This window comes from Rhinichthys klamathensis, unplaced genomic scaffold (genome assembly GCF_029890125.1).
Source record: "Rhinichthys klamathensis goyatoka isolate OS25496 unplaced genomic scaffold, OSU_Roscu_1.1 h1tg000261l_1, whole genome shotgun sequence".
NCBI lineage: Eukaryota > Metazoa > Chordata > Actinopteri > Cypriniformes > Leuciscidae > Rhinichthys > Rhinichthys klamathensis.
The window spans coordinates 485,770-512,092 of record NW_026606782.1 but is presented as its reverse complement, the minus strand read 5'-3'; the positions used below and the strand labels follow the sequence as shown (position 1 = coordinate 512,092).

Below are 26,323 nucleotides of genomic sequence, written 5' to 3'. Positions count from 1 at the left end.
AATTAGAGCCGGAATGACGTGCAGTGTGATTTACAAATCAAATAGAGCTTCACATGCACAAATTGTCAATGAAGACATTGTTGGGGAGAGTGGTGTAAGCTGTGCCACTGTTAAGTTTAATTTGTGCTTGGGCAAGGAGAAATGAGAACTAATACAGCTAATGACATTTCAGAATGTCTAATGGCAACTGAATCCAAAATAAACCATCTGTAACAGAGCCATGGTAATATGACTTCTCAAAAAAAAAAAAAAAAGTCAGTTAGGGGTAAATATGTGAACCATTTGTATTTTCATAAAACGGCCAGGACAACTGTCACTACGTATTTGAATTTTGTGAAATAATTTTCAACATTTTATAAAATTATTTTTAGCGAAATATTTATCTCTTGTATTTGGTGGTAATGTTCGCTATCAGTATAACAAAGCATCTGACAGACTATGGTACCGTTCAAAGGTGTAGGGTTTGTAGGAATTTGTTATGTTTTTGAAAGAAGTCTCTTATGCTTACCAAGTCCAAGTAAAAAAAAAAAAAGTATTGACCCCAAACTTTTGAACGGTAATGTACCTAATTAATCTTTTACAAAAAAAAAATCATAGTTTTATACAATTAAAATTCATCCATATTGAATATATTTTAAAATGAAAATCCTCACTATTTATCTGCATCTTTCAATCACCATCAGCTGTATATGATTGGCTCTTTTCAAATATATGGTCACATGTAAAAATAAATAAATGTGCAGTTTGCGTGATTAACGGGGTGACGCATCTTTTTCCACTCTCCTCTACAGTATGAATCAGACTTCACAAGACCTCACTTCCTGTAGTACCTCAGATTGCCTGTGTACTGTATACTAACAGAATCTAAAATCACAAAAACCTATTGCACATTTGTCACAAAAGTAAACATACTTCAGGAGTGATAGCGCATGATTTTTTAGAGAGGTAGTCAGTTCCACCTTTTCACTCTTTATATTGGTATTAAGTATATTTTTTATTTTATCCTGTGACGTTAATTTGATGTGCTGAGAGGCCATTGACGATCATCTCTTGTGAACTAAAGTACTGTATGATTTCTCTCTTTTTTTGTTTGCTTGCTTTTTCTGCTGATTTGACCTGTTTTAGTTGATTTTTGCCATCCCTTCTGTTGACCCCTCATTCTTTTGTTTTTCCCCCATGTCTTCTCACTGCTAGTGGTTATGGTGGAGGTGGTATGACGTGTGATGCATTGCATTTACTGGCTGCAAACAAATGCACAGATATGCACAGACAATTTCAAACTGTTTCAGAACATGTCAAACAATGTCGTCTGTTATCTTTGGTTCACTAATAGTGTTTGGTATATTAAAGGGTGGGTCTGGCAACCATACCGGCCGCAGTTATTCCCAAAATCCTTGCAAATTATATGTGAAACAGCATTTGTTTAACTAAAAAATAATTTGTTTCAAAATATTGTATATACATAAGACACTGCATTATAACATCTTGTACATCTTATGAAGAAACAGGAACATCTAGATCAGAGGCATTCAAACTTTTTTAATGACACCAAGGACCCATAAATATGATAATCGCTGCAATACATTTTCATGTAAGTAACAGTTTTTAATGTGTGAAATATTTGTACATGAATATTAGTGATATTACACAAGAAACATGTTTACAAAATTAAATAGATTTTATATTGTCATTGTTCTAAAGCCCAAAAAAATATTTGGACAGTATTTACTTTGTATTGAGTTGGCAGCATTTTTTCTACTCACTGTTAGATTAATATTGGACATTTTAAATTCAATTTAAATTAATGTTCAGGTTTTTTTCCCTCAATGGAAACATTTCGAATCAGTCTTTATAAAGCAGAATAAAAAGCAATAATGACAAATTTCGCATTGTGTTATTTATTGTTGTAGTGTTCAATTAATAACTTAAGGTTGAAAACCCCTGATCTAGATGATTGTCTTGAGAAATGTATTGGATTTTTTTTTTTTCTAAAAGTAGAATGCAGAGGAATTAACAAATATCAGTATTTGCACTGACTGGAAATATGAAACCTGATCTCACCCAAAAATAAGCTATTGCAGGCTATACTGTCTGGTTCACACTGGAATTAAATGGATGGGAGTTATTTTCCATTATGTGAGACCCCTCTTTAATAAAAACCAGCAACAAATAAGCTTTATAGTGCATGTTGACAGTCAAATGTGTAATATGTACATGCAGCAGCAAGAAGACAGCTAAACGTAAAAATATTATTTTAAAAATGTCAAATCCCTTTGTGCTAGACACCTACCCTGTCTCTCTCTCTGCCTGTCTCCTGATAGGTACGACCCTGAATTCCTTGTCTGGAATCAAAATCAAGCCGAGCAAAGAATGACAAAGTAATCCAACATTTATTTACATTTCTACTCATCCACAAAAGCACTGTTCTCCTCTCTACTCAACATTATATGCTTGGGCAGCATGACTGTGTTGAGACAAGCTTTGCTTTACAGAATATGTCAGAATATGTTTTTATGGATTTCCTTCCAACATTTCCACATTGTGTTTATAAGAAGAGTGCTAGGCCTTTAATCATCCACAGAAAGGTTAATTTGTGGTCAAGTCTAAAGTCATTTTTGATTGATCAGATTAATGGAGTGATAGAAATCAAAAAGTTACATTATAAGAACATACTGTATGTTCTGATCTCTGTTGGCTTTTCCAGAAGGAGTGATAGGTGACTTCATAGGTAACCAGAGTTTGTTCATTGCTGCAAAGCATCACATTGTGTGTGTGCGTGTGTGCGTGTCTCCTGTTGTGTTGTTATTCATCGTTTTGTTATCATTTTATGTTAAAGCATGCTTATTATCCTTTTTTACTTTTATTTAACACCATTGTCTTCTTTTCAATGCAAGCAACAGCCATGATTGTATTGTTGTCTACCACATTGTGCATAATTGAAGTACTGTATTGGCAACCAAACTTGTTAACAAGGAGATGGATATAGTTCAGGGCCCGTATTCATAACGAGTCTAAGAATCCTCTCAGAAAACTCTTAATTTAGCTTAAAAACGTCTCGGTTTACGGATGTAACCCTCGTTCCCTGAGTAGGGAACGGAGACGTTCCGTCGGATGACGACGAATGGGGGTTTCGCTTAGAAGCCTATCAACTTCGAGTATTACAAAACGAGCCAATGGCAAAGAAATGCCATGGGTCTGCGGAATTTGCACGGCGCAACTCCGCCCCACCTAAAAGGAGGAAGCCGGCAGAATGCAGATATGTTTCTTCGCTGAGGAGCCAAGACTGAGCTCAGAATACATAGAGAATACACATATGACCCGGAGGGATGCATATGGAGAACACCGGGGTGTCCAGCCGCAGGTGGAATATTTCAACCCCAGGGGTGGCAAGGTGGCTTGCCAAAGGAAAGACACATGCTCAGAGAGGCTTACAGTGGAAATACACATGTGGGGGTCGGCTCAGAGGAGGGACCATGCACACGGGAGGCACCTAGCCGACGCGCAGGCAATAGACACTGGCGCCGACGTCAGGAGTGCTGGAGGAACTCAGGGCTTTCGGGGAAGCTCACCTGAGGAGAATATCGCACGTATCCAGTCCGTAGAGTGGAATGGCGAGCAAGCGAAGACACCTGAGCGGGTCCGGTACTAGCTGGTTGAAGCGAGTACATGAGAGGACACTGGCTCCACTCGGAGATTGTAGAATCTGGCGAATGTGTTGGGTGTCGCCCAGCCTGCAGCTCTGCAGATGTCTGTTAGTGAGGCGCTATGCGCTAGAGCCCAAGAGGACGGCACACTCCGGGTGGAGTGGGCAGTCACACCAAGGGGGCACGGTCGACCTTGCTGCTGGTATGCCAAAGCAATGGCGTCCACTATCCAGTGAGACAGCCTTTGCTTGGAGAGAGCCTTCCCCTTCAGCTTCCCACCATAACAGACAAAAAGCTGGTCTAAGGTCCTGAAACACTGCGTCCTGTCTACATAGGCGCGGAGAGCACATACTGGACAGAGCAGTGCCAAGGCTGGGTCTGCCTCCTCCAGGGGCAGCGCTTGCAGGTTCACCACCTGGTCCCGGAAGGGAGTGGTAGGAACCTTGGGCACATATCCAAGCCGGGGTCTCGGGATCACGTGAGAGTAGGCCGGCCCGAATTCCAGGCACGCTTAGTCAACGGAGAATGCGTGCAAGTCCCCTACCCTCTTGATGGAGGCCAATGCAACCAGGAGCACTGTCTTCATTGACTGGAACTTAAGCTCCACTGATTGCAAAGGCTCAAAGGGAGCACTCTGCAGGGCAGTTAGAACCACTGCGAGGTCCCAAGAGGGAACGAGAGGAGGGCGAGGAGGATTCAGTCTCCTCGCTCCTCTCAGGAACCTGATGATCAGGTCGTGCTTCCCCACAGACTTACCTTCGACTGGGTCATGGTGTGCGGCAATAGCGGCAACATAGACTTTGAGGGTGGAGGGAGACAGCCTTCGCTCCAACCCATCTTGAAGGAAGGAAAGCACGACACTGATCGAACATCTCTGGGGGTCTTCTCGGTGAGAAGAGCGCCAGTTAACGAAGAGGTTCCACTTCAACGCATAGACGTGTCTCGTGGACGACGCTCTAGCGGAAGTGATGGTAGCCACCACCGCTGGTGGTAGGGTACTTAAACCTTCCTCGTCCCGTCCAGGAGCCACACGTGGAGGTTCCACAGATCGGGACGAGGGTGCCAAAGGGTGCCCCGTCCCTGAGAAAGGAGGTCCTTCCTCAGGGGAATCGGCCAAGGAGGTGCTGTCGCGAGGAGTACAAGTTCGGAGAACCAGGTCCGGGTGGGCCAGTACGGCGCGACCAGAATGACCTGCTCCTCGTCCTCCCTGACCTTGCGCAGGACTTGCGCAAGAAGGCTCACTGGGGGAAACGCATATTTGCGGCCCCGCAGCAAGCTGTGCATCCGTGCCGAGCGTGCCCTCGGTCAGGGAATAATACAGGGCGCAATGGGTCGAGTCGTGAGAGGCAAATAGATCTATCTGTGCTTCCCCGAACTGGTCCCAAATCAGCTGAACCGACTGGGGATGGAGTCGCCAATCTCCCGGGAGGGGCTGAAGCCGTGAGAGCTCGTCGGCTGCACAGTTCAGGGCTCCGGGGATATAAATGGCACGAAGCGACCTCAGATGCTTCTGACTCCATATGAGGAGGTGGCAGCGAGTTGCGACATACGGCGGGAGCGCAGACCACCTTAACGGTTGATGTACGCTACAGTGGCGGTATTGTCTAATTGGACTAGTACGTGTTGATTCTTGAGCACGGCCCGGAAGCGGCGCAGAGCAAGACTTACAGCCAGCAACTCGAGGCAATTGACGTGCCATAGGCGGTGGGGTCCTGTCCAGGAGCCCGCGGCAGCACGTCCATTGCACATGGCGCCCCAGCCCGTAGCAGAGGCATCTGTCGCTACAACAACATGCCGGGAAGCTCGTTCCAGGGGCACTCCGGCCCGTAGAAAACTGAGGTTCGGCCACGGGGTGACGGTCTGACGGCAGGTCGGAGTAACTGGTACTCGGAGGGTTCGGTTCAGGGTGCGGTTCAGCACGCGCAGGTCCAGGATTGGCCATAACCCACCGGTTTTCTTCGGGACAATGAAGTACGGGCTGTAGAAGCCGGACCTCATTTCGGCTGGAGGGGTAGTCTCGATCGCACCCTTCGCCAGTAGGGTAGCAACCTCTGCTCTCATGATAGGGGCATTGCCACCGACCAAAGTTGAGCGGACTCCCCTGAAGCGGGGGGGAGACCGTGAGAACTGAATCGCGTAACCGAGCCTGATCGTCCGAGCGACCCAGCGGGACAGGTTGGGAAGCTCTAGCCAGGCTCCCAACGACTGTACCAGCAGGGTCATACGAACCACAGACTTCATGTCAGCCAGGTTCAGCCACAGATGTCTCTCCTGGACCACAGCTGTGGACATCACCAAACCCAGGGAGCATGCGGTCACCTTCATCGCCTGGAGAGTGAGGTCGGTGGCGGCGCGCAGCTCATTAAAGATCCCTGGGTCTGTCCTACCCTCGTGCATGTCTCTGAGCATCTGGGCCTGGTAGACCTGCAGAGTGGCCATGGCATGCAGAGAAGCAGCTGCCTGTCCCGCCGCTCTGTAGGACTTCGCCACTAATGTAGACGAAAACCTACAGGCTTTGGATGGGTGCTTAGGCTTGCCAGGGGAAGAAGTACTCTGAGGACACAGTTGCATCGCAACAGAGCATTCAACCGAGGGGAGCCCAGTGTACCCACGGGCAGCTGCCCCATCGAGGGGAGGAAAGGCGGATGAAATCAACGAGCGGTCACGAGAAGACATGGGAGTCTTCCAAGACTTCGAGACTTCATCATGCACGTCTGGGAAGAAAGGTGTTGGGGCAGGCTGCGGACGGGAACCAGCAGCTGCACCCAAAAACCAATCGTCCAGCCGCGAGCGCTCGGGACAGGGTGGAGGGGTCCACTCTAACCCGATGCACGCGGCCGCCCGGGAAAGCATGGCCGTCATCTCTGGATCAGACTGAGCCACAGCCATATTCACACCCGAAGGTGGCAGCTGCGACGAGTCGTAACTTCAAGATGAATCAGACCAGCCTTGTGATGCTGCAATTGACATCGCGTCTTCCTCTAGGAGTGCCAAAGGAAACCCGCGGGGCACCCGAAGATGGTCCCGCGGCAATCCCCTAAACACTCACGGGTTGCAACACTGATGAAGGTGCTGTGGGGCACGGACAGATAGTCGGTGCTTTGTTCCACACAGTCACCCTCAGATCACCCTGGCCACCAGCAGAAGTAGAGCCTCCCGTGGAGGCGCTAGATCGGGGTGTGGATGAGGGGGCTCTCACTCATGCGAAGTCACGGAGTCTCGATCGTAGTGTTGCGATGGTCATGTTCCCACAGAGAGAACATGAGTCATCCACGAGCGCTGCTCTAGCGTGATCAGTGCCCAAACTCACTAGACAGCGCTCGTGCCCATCAGAGTCAGATACAAGTCGACCACAACCAGAAGTGCTAGGGCGAGGCATCTTTAAAAAGACGTGCCGTGTGCAAGCTCTTTTGAGAAAAAAACTCGAGTGTTGAAGCGCCCGCGGAGAAACACACCAACTGGCAAACCACGCACAGATTAGCAGGAAGTGTGCACTCGCCGGGAGATCGCCGTCACACCAACACTGGAGAGTTTGCTCATCTCGTAGAAAGCTGACGAAATCAGAGATGGCTAAAGGAACGAAGAATTAACTTGGCTCCGAAGCGAAAACATATCTGCATTCTGCCGGCTTCCTCCTTTTATACCCATGAGGTGGGGCGGAGTTGCGCCATGCAAATTCCGCAGACCCATGGTATTTCTTTGCCATTGGCTCGTTTTGTAATACTCAAAGTTGATAAGCGAAACCCCCATTCGTTTTTAATCCGACGGAACTGGGAGTGACAACGAAGGGGAACTTTTACGTAGGAGTCTTAGCTTAAGAGCGATTCGGGACCGATCTGAGAGCAACTCTGAGTAAGGAAAAGACAAAAACTTTCATCTTAGTGAGGAGGCGGGTTGACCCCGTTGCTATGTATGACACAATCTTTTGAAGACTGTGATTGGTTGGTTGTCCAAGAAAAAGAAGTGATTTTAAGTAGGGATGCACCGAATCCAGGATTCGGATTCGGATTCGGCCGAATATTGGGCTTTTTAACGGGGTTCGGTTTCTGCCGAACCTCATAATTTTTTCCCACCGAACCGAACCCTAGGCTTGCACTACGCGCGCTACGTCGAAGTCACCGATCAGTGAATGACATCAAAGTACCGCGTGAACGAATAGAGAGCAGACGGCTCCTTATGCTTTTGAATTGCTCTCGCGGAGTCGCGGTACTTTGATGTCATAAACTGATCTGTCTGTGCAGCGCTCAGGTTCAAGTCGAACAAGCCTGTAGTAGTGTAACGCGTTGTGTCAGGAAGAAAAATAGGGATAGCTCACAGCTAAAGTTATTGCAGAGGCCAGACAGACTCACGGAGGCGATTGGCATCTCGCAACTCGCACTTTATTCCCAAATCGAACTTGTGTAACTGTCTGTCACACGTTCTACCGTCCACAGCGTTACTTAACAAAATAAGGTAAAAATGAGCATCAAACTGAAATAAACTGCATACATGGGCATGTGTTCGAGGCGCACGGCACATACAATACGGACTGCAGTGCAGACAGTTTTAACAGGGAGCGCGCAGTTCTTAAAGGGGCCACACCTTATTTCCACTCGTCGTTACAGTAGGTGGACCGTTCGAATGCAGTAGGCTGTGAGAAAGTGAAAATGGAACTCGTGAGCAGAAAAAGTGTTGTTTGGCAGTACTTTCAGTCAAAAGAAGGCAATTCAAGTCGAGCTACATGTTCAATTTGCAATGCCGATTTGTCTCATGGTGGCAAGGACTCTAAACAATAGGCTACACAACATCGCCGCTGTTAAAATGCATAATGTTGCTTATTCTTTTCTTTTCTTTTTTACAGTTATAAAAGTAAAAGTAGTGTTTATTATTTACAGTAATAAAATAAAATGAAATATCCACTTTGTTTACTTCATTAATGTGTTTACTGTGTTAATGGACTGAGGATGAGAGTAGGATTCGGTATTCGGTTTCGGTTTCGGATTCGGCAGAATCTTAACCAGTGGATTCGGTATTCGGCCGAACCCCACAAATCTGGATTCGGTGCATCCCTAATTTTAAGTATAGGGTCTATTCTAAGCCTTCATTTTGAAATTACATGCGTAATTTTTCCTATTTGACCGTTCACACACACACACACACACACACACGCACACACACACACACACACACACACACACACACACACACACACACACACACACACACACACACACACACACACACACACACACACACACACACACACACACACACACACATTATATATGTGTATATAAATCTTTTTTTTTTTATTTACCATGCTGTTAATTTCCTATAAGGTATTTGATTGGAAAGAGTGGAACAATTTTTATCATTCTAAGCCAATTACACTGATTCATCTTTCTGCTATTTTCTCCTCTGCTAAAGAAACTCTTAAACCTCTTAAAAGTCCTCTTCCGTACTCCTAACAATTTTGACCTTAAGACCTCTTTTAAGGGTTAAGATACTTTCTGAATTACTTTTTTCTGTACTAGGATTTTTTCTTTAATTTTAAGAGTAAACACCCACATTTCTAAGAATTTTCTTAGAATTTTATCACTAGGAGCTACTCTTTGCATTAAGATTCTTTATGAATACGGGCCCAGGTTGACATTTTTAAGTGTACTAAGTGAGACTACACTTGCAACATCTCTTACAAACATTTACTGGTAGTCACAGTTTCTGTCAAAATAGTTGCTACAATTCGTGTTAGTACAGTACAACTACAGTAAAAGTGGCATTGAACAGCATTGACATGAAATGAGCGAAACAAGATAAGACACATTATAAACCTTATGAATGTTATGAATGGCTCATGAATGATAAGTGAATGTTCATTCATTCAGTCAGTCCACTACCGATGCAACTGGTTAGCAGAGGTTTCTGCTTTTACTATATTATTACTAAATAATATTTCAAATAAATACCTTCTTTTGAACTTTCTATGCATCAAAAAATCCTGAAAAAAAGTATCATGATTTCCACAAAAATATTAAGCAGCACAACTGTTTTCAACATTGATAATAATAAGGAACGTTTCTTGAGCACAAAATCAGCATATTATAATGATTTCTGAAGGATCATGTGACACTGAAGACTGGAATAACGGCTGGTGAAAATTCAGCTTTGCCATCACTGGAATCTTTTCATTCCAGTATAATAGTAGTACGGTAATATAAGATTTATTTGACCATTTTGTGGAAATCAAATTTATGTGACTGTTTTGTTTAAAAATGCCAGAGGCATTTGCCTCGTTCAGGCATGTGGAAGCGTTAATATAGTCTAATGCTGAGAAGTGCTGTGTTGATTCTCTGATCTGTGGTCTGAGTGGGTGGCAGGAGATGAAGTGGTCACTGAATGTGACAGAGACATTTCCTGACCTCTCTCATTGCAGACAGTTCAAGCTGCCTCTCAGGACCATTCATGCATGTGTGTGCTGAATCCACAACACTTCTGACCACTATTTCTTAAATAAGGGGTCAACTGCGGGTCGCATTTTCACACCTTAATAGAGCTTACCTCTCCTGGCTGCACACATCATATTTATGTGACCGTTAGCAGCTCTGAGTCCCCCAGTTCCTCTTGTGGCTGTCAAAACAGTGTATTATGGGTTTGTTCTACTGTAGGGTGAGAGCTGTCAGAATTAGCCATGTAATCTCAAACTGACTGCTGGTTAATTGCCCCACACAACATGATTTACTAAAGTAGAACATACATAATGTTGGTTCTGGAACAATATTACCTAACCTATACTGCCCTACAAAGCAAAAAGGCAGTAACTACGCAGAGTGCAGAACAGAGAAAAATGACTTTAAAGTTATCCTGTAATCCAGCCTAAGTAGTTATAGGTAGATTATTGGACATGTGGCTGTTTTGTTACTTTATATTAGCTTATTCTTTGTACATATCAATACTCATATTTAATTTGATATTTTACACCTATTTTGCAGTTACTGTATTCTTGCTTTGTATTACTTACCAAAAACGTGGCACCATACGAAGGGAAAAGGCAGTAACTACAGATTCTCCCAAAACTACTTTGCCACAACTTGGGCTCTGGGTCTGATAAACTGTGTTTGAAATAAATGGAACCATTTGGACAACATTTTCAAAAAATTTGTGTTGCGAAACTAGTGTTGCGGAGCGGGCGTGTTACGGATATGTGGTGTAAATTTTTAGTAATCAAAAATCATGTCTAATTAATTGAAATCATGAAACTTTTATTATAAACTATTATTAAACTTATACAACATTTTAAAAACAAACATTTTTGGTCAAACAACATGCTGCACAATGAGCTTTACTGTTAAAATTAAAACATTGAAGAAAAATTAAGTTTTAATCTTAATTTATTTGTATTAGTGTTAGTACATTGAGACGTTTCTAAATTCTACTGTACAGCAGTAATATATTTCTGTCAAGTTAAACCCATAGACTGTAAAAAATAGGTCAAACCGAACTTTTATTTTGACGGGTTGCCGTAAAGACCGTGTCCTCATATAGGCAAAAAAAAACAGCTCGAGCGTTACACACGTGCTTCAGCGCGCGCGCGCGCGCTCGTGTGTGTGTGTTAGTTTGGTAGGGGAACAATTAGGGGAAACACTGCATCTCAAACTAAATTTGTGTGAAGTTAGAAGCGTGAAATCGCAAATGTTAAAACCGTCCCGTGAGGATGCCGCGAAATCAGCTGTGTGTTCACCATGGCAACAGTAACTACACTGCGCAGCAACACGGTTATTTTTTGTTAGGTAAAACATAACAAGAATACAGTAATGGATGTTACTGTACTCTTGCTTTGTTTCACTAGGGCTTTTTGCAGTTACTGTACAAACGACTACCATTTTTCTCCAAAACGACACACATTTGAGATAAGATGTTTTGTCACATAACAAAGGATGGCTTGAATGTCATGAAAATGATAATAACTCATTTTTGACCAAAAATGCAGTTACTGCCTTTTTGCTTTGTAGGGCAGTATAATCTGCCCTAAAAAAATCAAAATAAATTTATATATATACATTGTTCATCCCCCTAAATGTATCTCAGGAGTGTTGTGTATGACCAAAGAAGAATGTTAATCAAAGGGCCTACTGGGGGAAATAATGATGTCCACGGATAAATCATTTATAATAAACATATTACATAAAAAAAAAGAAATTTTGATTTCATTGCAGCTTTAAATATAAAATGTGTAACTTATATGCAACTAACATCCATAAACGGAGTTGCTAAACAATTATAAATATTTTTCCCAAACATTCCCCCTATCTTCCATTGGTTGGACAAGCAGATAATCCCGCTCCAAACTCACGGTCAAGCTGGTATTGCTGTGTTGTGGCAGTCAGTGATAGGAATCGTAAAGATTCTGTCAACATTCACTCACAATTATGTCCTTCAAACCCGTTTTTTTTTTTTTTTTGTCCATAATATAAATGACTCAAAACTATGTTGTTTTGGACCCAGTTGACTTTCATTGTATCTACCAGAACAGTTATAAAATCCCTCAAAATGGAATGTTCCACAGAAGGAAGAAAGTCACAGGTTTGAAACAACATAAGTTGAGTAAATTATGACCGAATTTTTCATTTTTGGCTGGACTATCTCTTTAAGTTGCGATAGAAAAAAGGTATTTCAACATCGCCTTTATCCATGACCCCGCAATTCTTGTTGAATCTATTTTGTATGCGCACCGTCTTTAATTGAGCTGTCACATGTTGTTGTTACAGCGCTCGTTTTCTTTCAGACAAAAGTACGCACCAGAATGGAAGTGCATGAAGTGCATGTTTCATGTGCGTGAAGCTTATTCAGCGCTTTGCTTGTTTGAATAGGAAAGCCAGGGAGCAAGCCGAGAGGACAGAGGAGCTCTATGCTCATTAGAGTGTTTGTTTTAACAGTGTGCACGCTTCAGCGGCTAAGCCACAAGCTAGAGCTGCGGTGATTTACATGGGCTGGTGACTGGTCTTATTTACTCTGCTCAGCATGTGTAAGTTCTTTATTCATCTGCCTATAATGCCAGAAGCTAGTTGTATGACATACAAACAGGCCTGCAGTGTGGCAGTTGTGTTGGCGCTGCACACACTTTGAACATGTGGCACGTAGTAATTCTTTCTATGAGCAAGACATGATAGTGAACGGACTAATAGAGCTTTGCAAGAATTTCCATGTATTAAATCGCATTTTTATTGCGAGTTTCATTACAACTTGTAATGAAACTTAAAAAACAAGGCCTTGCCTGATTTCCTAGGTTGTCTATGAAAGCCTGTAAAGAGACTATAGAAGCTTCCGTTCAATGACACATGAAAGGACAGCTTTCACAAAGTTCAGGATAATGCCAAAAGAGCTATTCTGTACTGTAATGTGAATGTGTCATGAAAAGAAAAGGGATTAATTAAAACTATAGTCTCACATAACCAGATCTAGATAGTCTATAGTCTCAAACATAGGCCTACTTTATAATCATACATACTATCATAACAGTTTAATGACCTCACCTGTCAACAAGATGCCGGTAAATTGTTGCTAACTTATCCACATCTCTATAATCAGATACTTTCTTAACTGCTGTTTTCTCACCTCTGTCATTTTTGTTATTGAGACTGAGAGGACCGTTTGCAGAACATATTTACATATTTAAACTTGCTAATGAAATCACTGCCAAAAACATTTTTACTCATAAAGAAAAGCACAATGGAGATTAGATGAAAAGATACCGTGATGATAATTAAACAATTAGTTAAATCATATAACAATGCAAAATATCTCTATGATTTCTTTATCATTTGTCGAAATTTCAAAAGGAATATTTATTCTTCTTTATTTCTTTAATATTTTGTATTATTCTATAATACTGTACATTATAGCCGCTTTCCGACCGGAGGGACTTTTGCAGTTCCTAGAACCTAACGTTCCTGTAACCCTTTTTTTCGCGTGTTCCGACCGGACTAAGTTGGGGATTTTTTAGTTCCTCAGACCGTAGTTCCTATAACTCTTTCAGTACCTAGTCTAGAGCGAGGACTTTTTTAGTTCCCTTTCCCTAGGTCTACGTTGATTGGTTCAACTTATAAGTCACGCCCACTGTCAACACATTTTCTTCACTGTCTGTTGCAATTCGCCTATGTAGGCTATGCTAACTCATAACTTAAGACAAACACAACGCATTCAACCAGCTAATTGCTAATGCTTGCTAAACTTACCCGTCGTTTTGTTTTCCTCCTGCGCTCTGCTCTTCTTTCTTCTTCCATCATATTATTTAAGATCATATTACGCTGGAGCCTTCGTCTTCTGTGTTTCTCTGTACAGAACTCAAGATCTTTAAACGCCGCCGTTCGTACTCGTTATTAAGGTCCCGGCAAGGCAGAACAGGAACATTCCGATAGCCTCCTCCACGCTGGTTTGTTGTTGTTGTATGTGGCGCCGCCGCCGCCGTGCTTGCGTCACTCCCTTACCCCTCCTACCAGTTCCTATGGCCACTTGGCCAGTGCGAACGCTAACAGCAAAACCGAGTTTGGGGGAGAGTAGTTCTTAGAACTGTTTAGAAGTGGACAGTTCCTATAACTAAGTTCCTGTAACTACTTGGTCGGAAAGCGGCTTATAATGTTGAGATACAACATTCAAACTATTTATTTTAGTTGTTTTATACTACAAAGTAATATACATTTTATTATATTAGCCATTTATCAGTTATTGCCCATAATATGAAAATAATTATTGTCTTATTGTATAGGCCAGAATTTCTATATTGACATATAACGAAAAGCATACTGTTGACGATCATATATAAACATTGTTATTTGTGACTGAGTTGTTACTATCTTGCAGTGTTTTATATATATATTCATATATTATAATAAAGATTTTAATAATTATGAAGAAATAATTTAGAATAAATCCAATCATAGTATGCTGGTGATTGCCCCACATTAACTGCTTACCAATAAACTGACATTTACTTTTTGAAAAGGATCCGTGTACATCACATAAAGACTATATTAGATTTACCTCTGCTGCATCTCTTTCAAAATATCAATCCATTCGCTCTATTTCTAATAATCATGTTCAGTCAAGCATCTAGAATGCATAATTTATAATGCTTTTATTTGGCTGTTTTTTATGCCACGAAACATTCAGTGGTCCACAAGGGGCTTATCCTCTTCTTCCTCTGGCCCCGTGGGTTATTTCAGCTTTTGCGCTGCAGCATGAAGCTGGGTTTTGTGGTGTTAATGTTTCAGCTATGGGGATGAAAGATAAGCTCACCTGACTGAACCAGAACAAAAGCTCAAACAAAGACCTGTCACAAACAGGAGAGTTTGTCTCAATCCAGTGAGTGCTCAAATGTTACATCAAGCTCTGCTGAAGGATTTTCAGGATGCATGTCTTGCAAATCTTTTATATGGACAACAAGACCCATTTCTCACTGCAAATATAGGCAGCATCCTAACAGTCATAGAACCTCACAAATTCGAACACTCTCTATAGGCAGCAACTCTGTGCACCACACAAATAGAGCCTCCCACAGAAGACTAAGTTGATCTCAATAGAGTTTAATAGACATCATTTTGTAAGCCAACCCAGCATCATCTTGCTTCCCAATAGGATATATCCATTGGATTTTTGTGTTATTGCAGAAAATAAGCTCTGTGGCTTCTTACATGTTTTGTAAGGTAATCTTCTCAAATGAACACAACTTTTAGGAATTTTGAAGCCTAAATACAATTGCCAGAAGTAAAAAGCTAAAGTGAAGCTATAAGATATCTACACCACAGCTGGCATGGCTTTAATGTCACCATTACTATGCTTCCGACAATTATTTCAATCTATATTTAAAATCTTCAAGTTGGAAAGTCTGATTTAGAATCATTTGCATGAGTGTGAGTAAACATGACAAGGCTGTAAAAGCGGACTAGTGAAAAGGTGAATTTTCAAAAAAAGTGGGTTAATTCTTGTGTATTTCATGTAGTTGAAGAAAATGTGTACATATCTTGAGATTGTGTTCACCACAGACTTTAATTCAGGCATTTAACCAAAAATCCATTCAAAAAACCTTTTGGGAAAAATGTCTACTTGTTTCTGGGTTTTAGAACTCATATATGCAGCACTCTATATTTGCATTTTGTTAAGCTAACTGGATAATACTCTAATAAGCCTAAAATACATCACATGCACACATATTTGGTAAAATAAATACATTTGTAATTTTTATCTATACTTTTCAGTATTGAATGAATTTCTCGTCCACCATTTTGGTTTCATTTTTTTCACTGAGCAATGAGTTTCCCATCCTATCTAGAAGGACACATGTTAATTCTCCTGATTTTTGTTAAAGTCTGTGTGCATACCTTAAAATACTGTCTACATAGGCAGCACACTAGGTATTTGGAACAGAGCCTCTTTCGTTTCTGACTGTTAGAATGAAGGTCAATGCTTAGTTTAATTGTAGGGGGTGGATCCTGCAGGTGAAGTTTAAGGGACAAACGGTTTATTAGTAGACCAGCCACCCACCCACAGCATCTCTCCATATCAGACCATGAGGGGTGAAATCACAAGTCTGAGAGCGCACATAACGAAAGAGCTCTCTGTTCTCTGTAGCGTGAATGAGTCACTTCCCAGCCAAATCCTTCTCCGGCTTTGGCAAGGGATGACGTTTTTTTGCAGGCCTGGGCTCTGAGCAGACGTTTGATTATTCATGTTTGGTGATTAATGGTAGGTTCATCCCTGCTTCAGCGGCCTGTCACAGTGACTGGAGCTGTGGTGGGGGGAGTGGCTTCACCCAGGCATTAATTGTCATAATGGCGAGGTTAAGGATTTGGCTGCCAGTGACAGACCTGACAGAGAGGAGGGAGTGTCACCAGGCTGCAGCAGCTTGCACTCTGTGCGTGTCCCTGTAGGACTGGCCTGCTGGGGAATGATTCATGTTTAATGATGCGAACGAGAACGAGTAGGGTGCCATTACTATTCTGATTTTAATCATAAATGATATAGTCTGTTTCCAGAGCAGCAAATATCTAATAAATCTGTGTGCCTTGCTATGCACATTTAAATCATTACTACGCGTTTAGTCCTCATCACTTATGTATGCATTCCTTCATGCTGTGATGCTGCATTATCTATGGGTGTAGAGCAAAACTGCGACTGCCCACTTCTTCAATGGCCTTGGTACCAAAGATATTTCCCCATTCCTTTTCTACGTTAATAAAAAAATCACACAACCAACTCGCTCGCAGTTGGAAATCGGGAAAAAGACAGGTACCAGACTGTGTATCCACCTTAATTTTCAATGCGCAAGTAAGCTATTTTCTGTGAATTTACAATTCATTAGCCACTATAGGTAAACAACTAGAAGAATAACTAGAAGTGGAGTAAACAGTAAAACTACTTGCTGTACAAACTAGTGTGTTAATGATTACAATAATAATTCAAATATTATGATAACAAATACCTGTGTGCAACAGCAAGCAGAATAACAGACTATTTTGGAACCGCTAAAATAACTGGCCGCAGCTGACTTTAAAGCCAAAAATGGACTTCCCCACTAAATGCATTTTAGTGTTTTTGTTTTGTTCCAATTCTTTCAAAACTTTGAGTTAAAATGTGTTCATCAGAGACGCAACATATAATTCTGCAGTGGCTTCACTTGGAACTATTTTAAATGATGAAGCAAAAATATGCAAGTTACACAGCAGTAACTTATTGTTTATTAAACTGCTACCACATTCACAAGGTGCTTGGTTTTTATGGTTGGATTATGTTATTGATTGTGTTATCAATATTATCATTATTATCTTTAGGTGCTTACTGTTAAAGCAGCTAGCTTTAGTTTTTTGTTTTGCTAAACACAAATGTCACTTCTTGAAGAACTCAGCTGGTAACGCATTGGGGCCATGCCTTTTGCTTTATTGCCGTCTATAATTACATGGGGTAAACATTGAGTGAATAATTTCACTTTAGTGCACTAGTTAATTAACAGTCTTTTTAGAGCCTCTGTCAAAAAATGTACTTACACTAATTAACCCAGAGTTGACTTGTGTGACAGCGCCACATTGATTACCATATAAACTTCATCCATTTTACAGCCATTTTTGTGTTACGCTCTAATTACTGATTTACGCAAACATGATCAATTAGCCCGCTCCTGTGATTAATGACAGCTTGCTGTCATTGCATCTAATGCATTGGAGAGTTTGTGGGCTGTTGGCCAATTCCAACTCTCTGTAATGTACTTGGTTCCCTATTTTTGTGAATAAAGCCCTCAACATAGGAGCTTAGTGAGATGTGATTTAAACATGCCTTCATTTCTCAAGGTTAAACAATGATAAAAAGCAACAAAGATACAGTGAGAGAAAACAAAGTGCCAATCTTTCAGGATTATCTCCTTTTTGACCTTTTCCCAATGGATCCCATTCTTCTTTTAATGACCGCAATTGCCCTCTCAGGTTTGCTGGTGGTGCTAGAGAGAAATAGGACATGCTACAATAGATGTTTCCCATGGTGCCTCTTACCCAGAAATGTTTGTCCATCATGTTGCTTTTTGGCAGCATTGCATTTTCTCTCTGCCTCCACCAATGTCTTGTTTTTCCTCTCTTCTCTTCCATCCTTCCTTTTGTTCTCTTTCTATCATTACCGCCCCATCTCTTTCATACAGGATCGTATCATTTGAATCGATTCCTCTTGTTTGACAGCCTCTGAAATTTTAGTAGCATAGAGACAGAATTTGCTGGTCTGAGAAGGATAGTGAGAAAAAGACATGAATGTCAAACACATGGTATTCATGTTTTTTTCACAGCAGACATCAGGATGGTATGTTGAATTTGTTTTTGCTGCTTACCTAAATCATGGTGTTGACTGATATTCAGAGTCGACAGACTCGGGGGTTTAGGAAATGCAGATATTCTCCTATGGGGCTCCAGGCACCTTAGGACTGCTCCAGGCAATAGCACAGCTGTCACTGATACCCGCAATAAAGCCGACATTTCTGGGAGAATGCTATTGTCTGTATAGATTACCCATGATCTGACGTTCTTCTGCAGAAAGCATGAAAATCAGAATTCAAAAAATGATTGCTGATGTGTGGTAGCTGTAAAACCTTTGTTTCTCATGCATTATTTTTTTCTATTTTTTTTTTCTCCTTACAAGCACTGTCATACATCATATTTTGAGGTTAATTTGTTTCCATTGTTTAGTGGCATTCGTTTCTATGTTAATTCGTATTACTCAACTATTTTCAAAGGAGAAAAGTAACAGAGGTAGATCACAGATGTTGGCAGAAAGTTGGTGTACGTTGAATTCGGTTTGATTAATTGTGAAGAGAAACATTCAGAGACTCCAGAGAGGAGAATTAAAAAAATATATGTTTACACACCATAGAAGAGAAATATGCTGCTATATTTTATGATAGACACCTTCACAAACATGCTTTTTAATGTTATATTGTTTCTTTATGTGAAAGCATTGTTTCTCCATGTTCACTTTTGTGTGTATATTTGCCTCTTCAGGGAATTTGGCTGGAGGGATCCTGAACTGCCGGAGGTAATCCAAATGCTGCAGCACCAGTTTCCATCGGTACAGTCCAACGCTGCCGCCTACCTCCAGCACTTGTGCTTTGGAGACAACAAGATCAAGTCAGAGGTAACTCCTGCATACCAACATCAAAAACATTCTGCATGTTTTGCATAGGCTATGGACTAATAAATTCTTGCAGTGGGGATTTCAGCTTCATTTGAATTTCCATGCTGGTCCAGGCTGGTTTATGTTGGTTAGTGTCATTCTAGCTCAGTGGTTTTCAACTGGTGACCCAAAAACACTTTACATTTACATTTATGCATTTGGCAGACGCTTTTATCCAAAGCGACTTACATTGCATTTCAAGGTACACAATTTACATTCTTTTCAGTTCTTGCTTTCCCAGGGAATCGAACCCATGACCTTGGCGTAATAGACTTTATAATAAGTATACATTAATAAAGTAATTACAAATCATTAACAAACTATTAGTTTATAGTTAATTCATAGTTAATAAATGATAGTCTCTACATTGTTCATATATTAATAGGCTATTAACAAATAGTGAGTTCTTCATTCATTATCACGTTAACACAATTATTATTGTTTAATTAGCTCGTAGTAAAGGAACAGGTCATGGTAAATGGGAAAATGTCATTAAGTGCTTTAAACCAACCTTTATTAGAAATTAATTGCATTCATATTCAGTGTTCCTTAAATTGTTTACAAATACATTAAGCACACACACACACACACAATAATTTGGTTAATTACAGTGACAATGAATAATGAACTCAGTATTTGTATATAGCCTATTTATATATTAGCAATGTAAAGACGACAATATATTAACTATGAATTTACTATAATTGTTTGCAAATGATTTGTAAGTACTTTATTACTGTATACTTATTATAACGTGTTACCAAAAACTGATATACAGCCAACTATAACCCATAATTAGGATGGCAAAATATAGGCTTATGAACTTTTAACAAGGAGAAAACGCTTTATCCATCACTTGGTGGAAACTAGCCAAACTAGGCAGATGCCAACTTAGACAGGTTGTGTGACATGCTGCCTTCCTCCAAAACCTGTTATGTTAAAAAATGATGTTAATTGAATAAATGTTATAAACTTTAAAAAAAATTAAAAAATTGTGGAAACCGTCATTTATTTTGATCAATTTAATGCACCATTGCTGCATAAAAGTATTATTATTATTATTATTATTATATTTTTTTAATCTTACTGACACCAAATTTTTAAACAATACTGTACATGTATATGTAGATGGTTGACAAAAGAAGTCTTGTTGATTAAGATAAGCAGACTGGTGGCTAGATATACTAGATAAGCAGACTTTTATAAAAATGTCTACAATGTGTTTAATATTTGTGTGGCTCTGTGTATCAGATACGAAGGCAGGGTGGGATTCAGCTGCTGGTGGACTTGTTGGATCACCGTATGACTGACGTGCACAGGAGTGCCTGCGGCGCACTTAGGAACCTGGTTTATGGCAAGGCCAATGACGACAACAAGATCGCCCTGAAGAACTGCGGTGGGATCCCTGCACTCGTGCGACTCCTGCGCAAGACGACAGACGTGGAGATCAGAGAGCTGCTCACAGGTGCTCAGGACACATTAAGCACATTTATTTCTCATTCCTTCTCCTTTGTTCTTTGATGTGACGGGATACTGGCGAGAAGCAATTTGTAATTTGTTTGTCCACACTGAAAGAGGAAATGCTGCAGAACTTATGCTGCCTTTAAGTGCACCTGGGAAACTTGTACCTTTGAGTCGGGCATTCTCCATTACGACATGCCACACATTCAAATTGGAAACATAACACGGAAGTCACCTAAACCTGGGGTTTTCAAACCTGTCCTGGAGCACCCCCAGCACTGCACATTTCATTATATTATATTATATTATATTATATTATATTATATTATATTATATTATATTATATTATATTATATTATATTATATTATATTATATTATATTATATTATATTATATTATATTATATTATATTATATTATATTATATTATATTATATTATATTATATTATATTATATTATAGTCTGTATATAGATAAGAGTTTCCACTATACTTCAAATTGACACACCTCTTCCAACATCACAACTTGACAACTTGGGTATCATCTAGAATTGCAAGTTTCCCACCTTTAAATACGACTCCGTTTGGTAATTCATATGCTCAAAAATTGTAATTGCTATATTTCCAGCTCCACTTGAAGGGCACTACATTTCAAGTATATTTTGCAGTTATATGAAAAGAGATATTGGACCAATGAGATTTCACAGTGGGCGTGAACAAAACATCCTGTCTTTTTTGTGTGGCACCTGATTAGGACGTGGTGTCTGGCCCTATCTTTGAATGCGCTCTATCTTTATTTCCTGACCACCTTTTTTTGCATGTTCAGCAAGCATACAAATACATTGCATATGAACTTTCTGTCACTATCTCTGGCTTCCTTATAATTGGGCCCAATTTTTTAATCAGCTCTCCTAGAATCATCCGCTTGTTACTGTGGACCCCACTACCCATTAAATGATTTGTTAATGATCTCCTAATTGGTTAGGGCTATAATAATTAAGGATACTACCAGTGCTTGGCATAGCCTCTTTAGGGAATTGTGTATAATGAGTCTTGACGCATTGACAAAAGACAAAGGCTCTTCTAAATCCCCTATAGAAATATTCCCGTTACAGAGACAGTTCCTGAGAGATGTCGGAAAAATTGGGCGGCAATTTGCTTTTTGAGGCATTTCATAAATGTCAGATGCTGAATTGTTGGGAGACGCTTCAATAAGACGTTGCGGCTCCCTTGTGTTTCAGCCTGGTGAGCAATCTAAATGTCCATCAATTGAAAAATCTCCATCCTCCTGAATCCAGAGCTCGGAGAAACATCTAAAATGTTTCAAATTGAATATAGGAAGAACGAAGCTGAGTGGCACTTGCTTATTACAGCTCTATGTCTCTGTATGTAATCACTTTAGATGAAACATTTGGAAAGAGGGGAGAAGCCATTTGTGCTTTTTCAAAGACAATTAATGTTTAAGTTAGAGAGCGGTTCTGAACAGAAGACAAAAAGTCCTCTTGTCAGTCCGTAACAACCCCCCTCAAGCTACACCTACGCAGACCCCGGTCGACTGCCAATTGCTGAAGCCAGACACACACGGGCCTGTCGCGACTGCTAGGGCCTATTTGAGCTCAGAACTCTAGGTTCGACAGGAGGCTGCATTAAAAAAAAGTCTTTGATGTTTAACAAACAAGATTGGATATTATAAGATAAGATACATTTAAACTGGCTGGGGCAGAACTGTACACCATGCTAGCAATACAGATGAAGGACCTACAAAAGTGCTCACTTGTATACTGTAGCATGATTTTCAAATGAAATGTAATGAAAAATGATAGTGATATATGTGTTGCTTGCAAAAAGTTTGTTTTGTGAGAATGCATGGGCAATTTTGAAGAGCTGTCAATGGTGAAAGATGCTTTTTAGATCTGGATGGTGTAGTTACAATGTAGTTAGTAAGTTACTTTGAGCCCTTGGATTTAATGACCTAAACAGCAGTGAGACACCCAAAAAGGAGCCTCCAGGAGTTGGATTGAGAAACACTAGTAAGGAAGATGTGTCTGGTCCTATACTAGCTATTATAGTGTCCCACATAAACACTCAGTCATTTTGGGGGATGCCACACGGCAAACTCGCATCAATGGAGAGTACCAAACAAATGGCAGGAAAACATCCATAGGCAGTATTCCAATCTGCATACTTGTACAATGTAATAAAAGTATGTACTTCACTGGGGATGCCAAAGTACATACTTTTGAATATGTAGCAACATCATTAGATGTATTTGGACTCTTTGGATGTACTAGCATGTCATAAATTACTTTTTAATACCACAGTCCCCCATTGCCTTCTGTTTGAGCTTGCTTGTGAGTATTAGCATCTACCTAAATGAATTAAAATAATAGCGTTTATTTAATTAAATAGCAATTAAATAATATAGTGATTATATTTAATGAAATATATTTAATTATAGTTTATTTATATAATATTTAAACTATAATAATTCATTAAAATGCATTGTTACTTAAAGTATTGATGCACACTGCCATTTGGCATACTATTTTTTGCGTACAATTTGGGTGGATAGTATGTAATAGAATGTGAATGAGGACACATCTATGGTGTAGCCGCATGTCAATATCTACCAGCTATTCCTTGGTGTTTATAATAAGCTCTTTGTGTTACAAAATAGTAGTGAACATTTTGTAACAAACATACACTACCGGTCAAATGTTTTGGGTCGATAAGATATGGGTCGAAAAAAAAAAAAAAATTTAAAGAAGTATTTTATGCTCACCAAAGCTGCATTTATTTGATCAAAAATACAGTAAGATATTTGAAATATTTTGAAATATTGTTACAATTCAAAATAACTGTTTTCTATTTTAATATATTTTAAACTGTAATTTATTCCTGTGATGGCAAAGCTGATTTTCTTTTTCTTCAGTGTTACATGATCCTGCAGAAATCATTCTAATATGCTGATTTGCTGCTCAAGAAACATTTCTTATTATTATAACTGGAAGACTGTGATATTTAACAAATAACATAAGATATAATTAGTTGGGACAAAGTTTTATACCCTAGCAGCAGGGAGGAAGAACTTGCAAAAGCACTCCCTTGTACACTGAATCAGAGCAGTAGGGGTCTTGTGAAAGGACAAATAGTATGCAAAATTAGACACAGGTTAGCCATATTCTACATTCTAGCAGTTCACAGTTCAGTCTTGATTGTGATGTGGCTTGGACCACACAATCTAACGTTTATACTAACAAGAGCTGATGAGGACACTAGTAAAACTTCAGAAATGTTTTCACTTGAGGACTCTTGACCAAGACCTCATGCAATATTCAAATGCATGTTCTTAGCCTCCTGCAATCAGTGCTTTTAATTATATATATATATATATATATATATATATATATATATATATATATATATATATATATATATATATATATATATATATATATATATATTCTTTTTTTTGGTGCACAACATAAACTCAAGGTGAAGAAGGGAAATTGTAATCTCTGTATCAATATAGTGGGTGTATACTTCACCACTGGATGAAATGCTTTTGGGTTCATAGATGTTGTTCTTCTAAACAGGTGTGCTGTGGAACTTGTCCTCTTGCGATGCACTGAAGATGCCCATAATTCAGGATGCTCTGGCAGTGCTGACCAACACGGTCATTATTCCTCACTCGGGCTGGGACACCTCACCCCATCAGGACGACCGCAAGCTGCACCTGCATTCCTCACAGGTGCTCCGCAATGCTACCGGGTGCCTCAGGTACAGCTCCTAATTAATGTCAATCTAAGTATTTATTCAAAATCTATTGTTTTTCATTTATATACAGGCACAGTTTCTATTTTTGCTCTTAAGAGGCTTAATCTTCACTTAGAAGCAATTCATTGTTTTATTAGGTGATTATTTAAGTAAGAATTATGCAAATATTATGTAAATGCCTCCGAATTTCCATCTTTCAAAAAGACATGATATGATGAATTTGTGTGCCTTCAGAAGTGTCACAGTATATTGGGGTCTCAGTGGGATAAAGTACATATCTGGATAATGGCTCTGTGCTTCTGTGTGTCAACCAAACACATTTGTGAATTAGCTTTGAGGCTTTTCTTGGAGCCCTTCAACTGATAACTTAAGTTAATTGATTTGAATAAATGGATTCAGTTGCTTTTGATGAATTTGGCTGGTCTCAGACTCTGTGCATAAAACCATTTTGTGATGGAGCTCGTTCTGCCACTTTACTAGGATTATATTCTGGCCAGGATTGGTCTGATTCAACAATAGGATTCTGTCCACTGTGACTGTGGACCTGGTGGCATGCCAAAACCTTGCCCATGTCCAATTCTCTTTTGCCCCTCCCCCCAAACCAATTACATTTCCTATTATTTTAGATTCCCTTTAAATATAGCTTGATAACTAACCGGTTAGCCTGCATATACTCTACACAATTAAGAAAAAGGTTAACAAAAAAGCCTTTTGATGAACCAGAACAAAATTATGGTCATGATGTGACAGGTTTTTTGATGAGGCAAAAACAACTACTCCTTAGAGTCCAAAGGGGTAGGAATTGGATGGGGGGGGATTTGGCACTACACAGGCATGGGAAAACGTTTGGCATAGTGTCAAATGTTTATTTATCTGGCTAGTGTGTGGTTTAAAAAGCCTGTCTAGTCTGTCAATATGTTTGACTGCTGTATGTTGTGGCTTTGTCATTTTTATCAATGTGATGGTCACATTATTTGCACGTTTAAGCTTTTCCATCGTAATGCTGTTGATATTGTGTTGATTATCTTAATATCATATTTTCCAGCTGCTTTCTATTTTTTGCTTACTAAATGGAAATGTGCATTTTGATATCACTTAAGCTATTAGGAGCTCACTGGAAACAACAAAAAATCTGCAGGTACTTTCGGAGCGCAGAAACTTTTTTTACTTTAAAACTCAGCTTGACATTAACAGCACTTTACATTTATAGCTCATACTATATGCATATACTATGCTCTCTCCCTCTGCGCATCAGCGTTCGGGTCTGAAGCAGCGGGACTGTAGAAAGTGCTGAGTCACTCTTGGATGGCTGGACTAAGCTCCCTACGCCCAGCGTGATAATTAATCCTCTTCATGGATGGCTGAGGAACTAGAAGTCTGATTGAATATTTAATGGTTGGACACAGTTGCCACACCACCTGCAGCTGCCTGGGACACACAGATCTCTTAGAAGCTTCTTGGAGAGAGAGAGAGAGAGAGAGAGGACAGGATGTGGTCTTTGATTTCTCACAAGCACCTTCTCAGATCAGACTTCCTGATTCAGGTCTCCCGAGGCTCCAGCTCTTGGGAATCTAGGCTTGTTGCTTTGAGGCATGTTGCTGGTGATTCATAAAGCTGATGTGAAATTTTTCTTTGTTATACTTTCTCGTATCACCGAGTTGACTTCTCAGAAAGTATTAAAACACTGCTATCCAAATATTGTTCTGTGTGAAAAGAAATTTGGGGGGAGGGGGAGGGGGAGGGGGAGGGGGGGGGGAGGGGGAGG

At 40.2% G+C, this 26,323-nt stretch overlaps 1 protein-coding gene across 9 annotated transcripts in view; it reads left to right on the top strand.

Annotated features, from left to right (window-relative positions):
- The window catches only part of ctnnd2b (catenin (cadherin-associated protein), delta 2b), a 106,416-nt gene that overhangs the window by 59,315 nt on the left and 20,778 nt on the right, over positions 1–26,323 (top strand). For 7 of the 9 annotated variants that reach the window (XM_056267545.1, XM_056267541.1, XM_056267540.1 and 4 more), the window contains 4 exons: positions 2,322–2,378; positions 19,151–19,283; positions 20,574–20,787; positions 24,378–24,561. In XM_056267545.1, the coding sequence (XP_056123520.1) occupies positions 2,322–2,378; positions 19,151–19,283; positions 20,574–20,787; positions 24,378–24,561 (588 nt within the window). The remainder of the gene's footprint in view (positions 1–2,321; positions 2,379–19,150; positions 19,284–20,573; positions 20,788–24,377; positions 24,562–26,323) is intronic. The other 2 variants (XM_056267544.1, XM_056267542.1) reach the window with 1 other exon arrangement.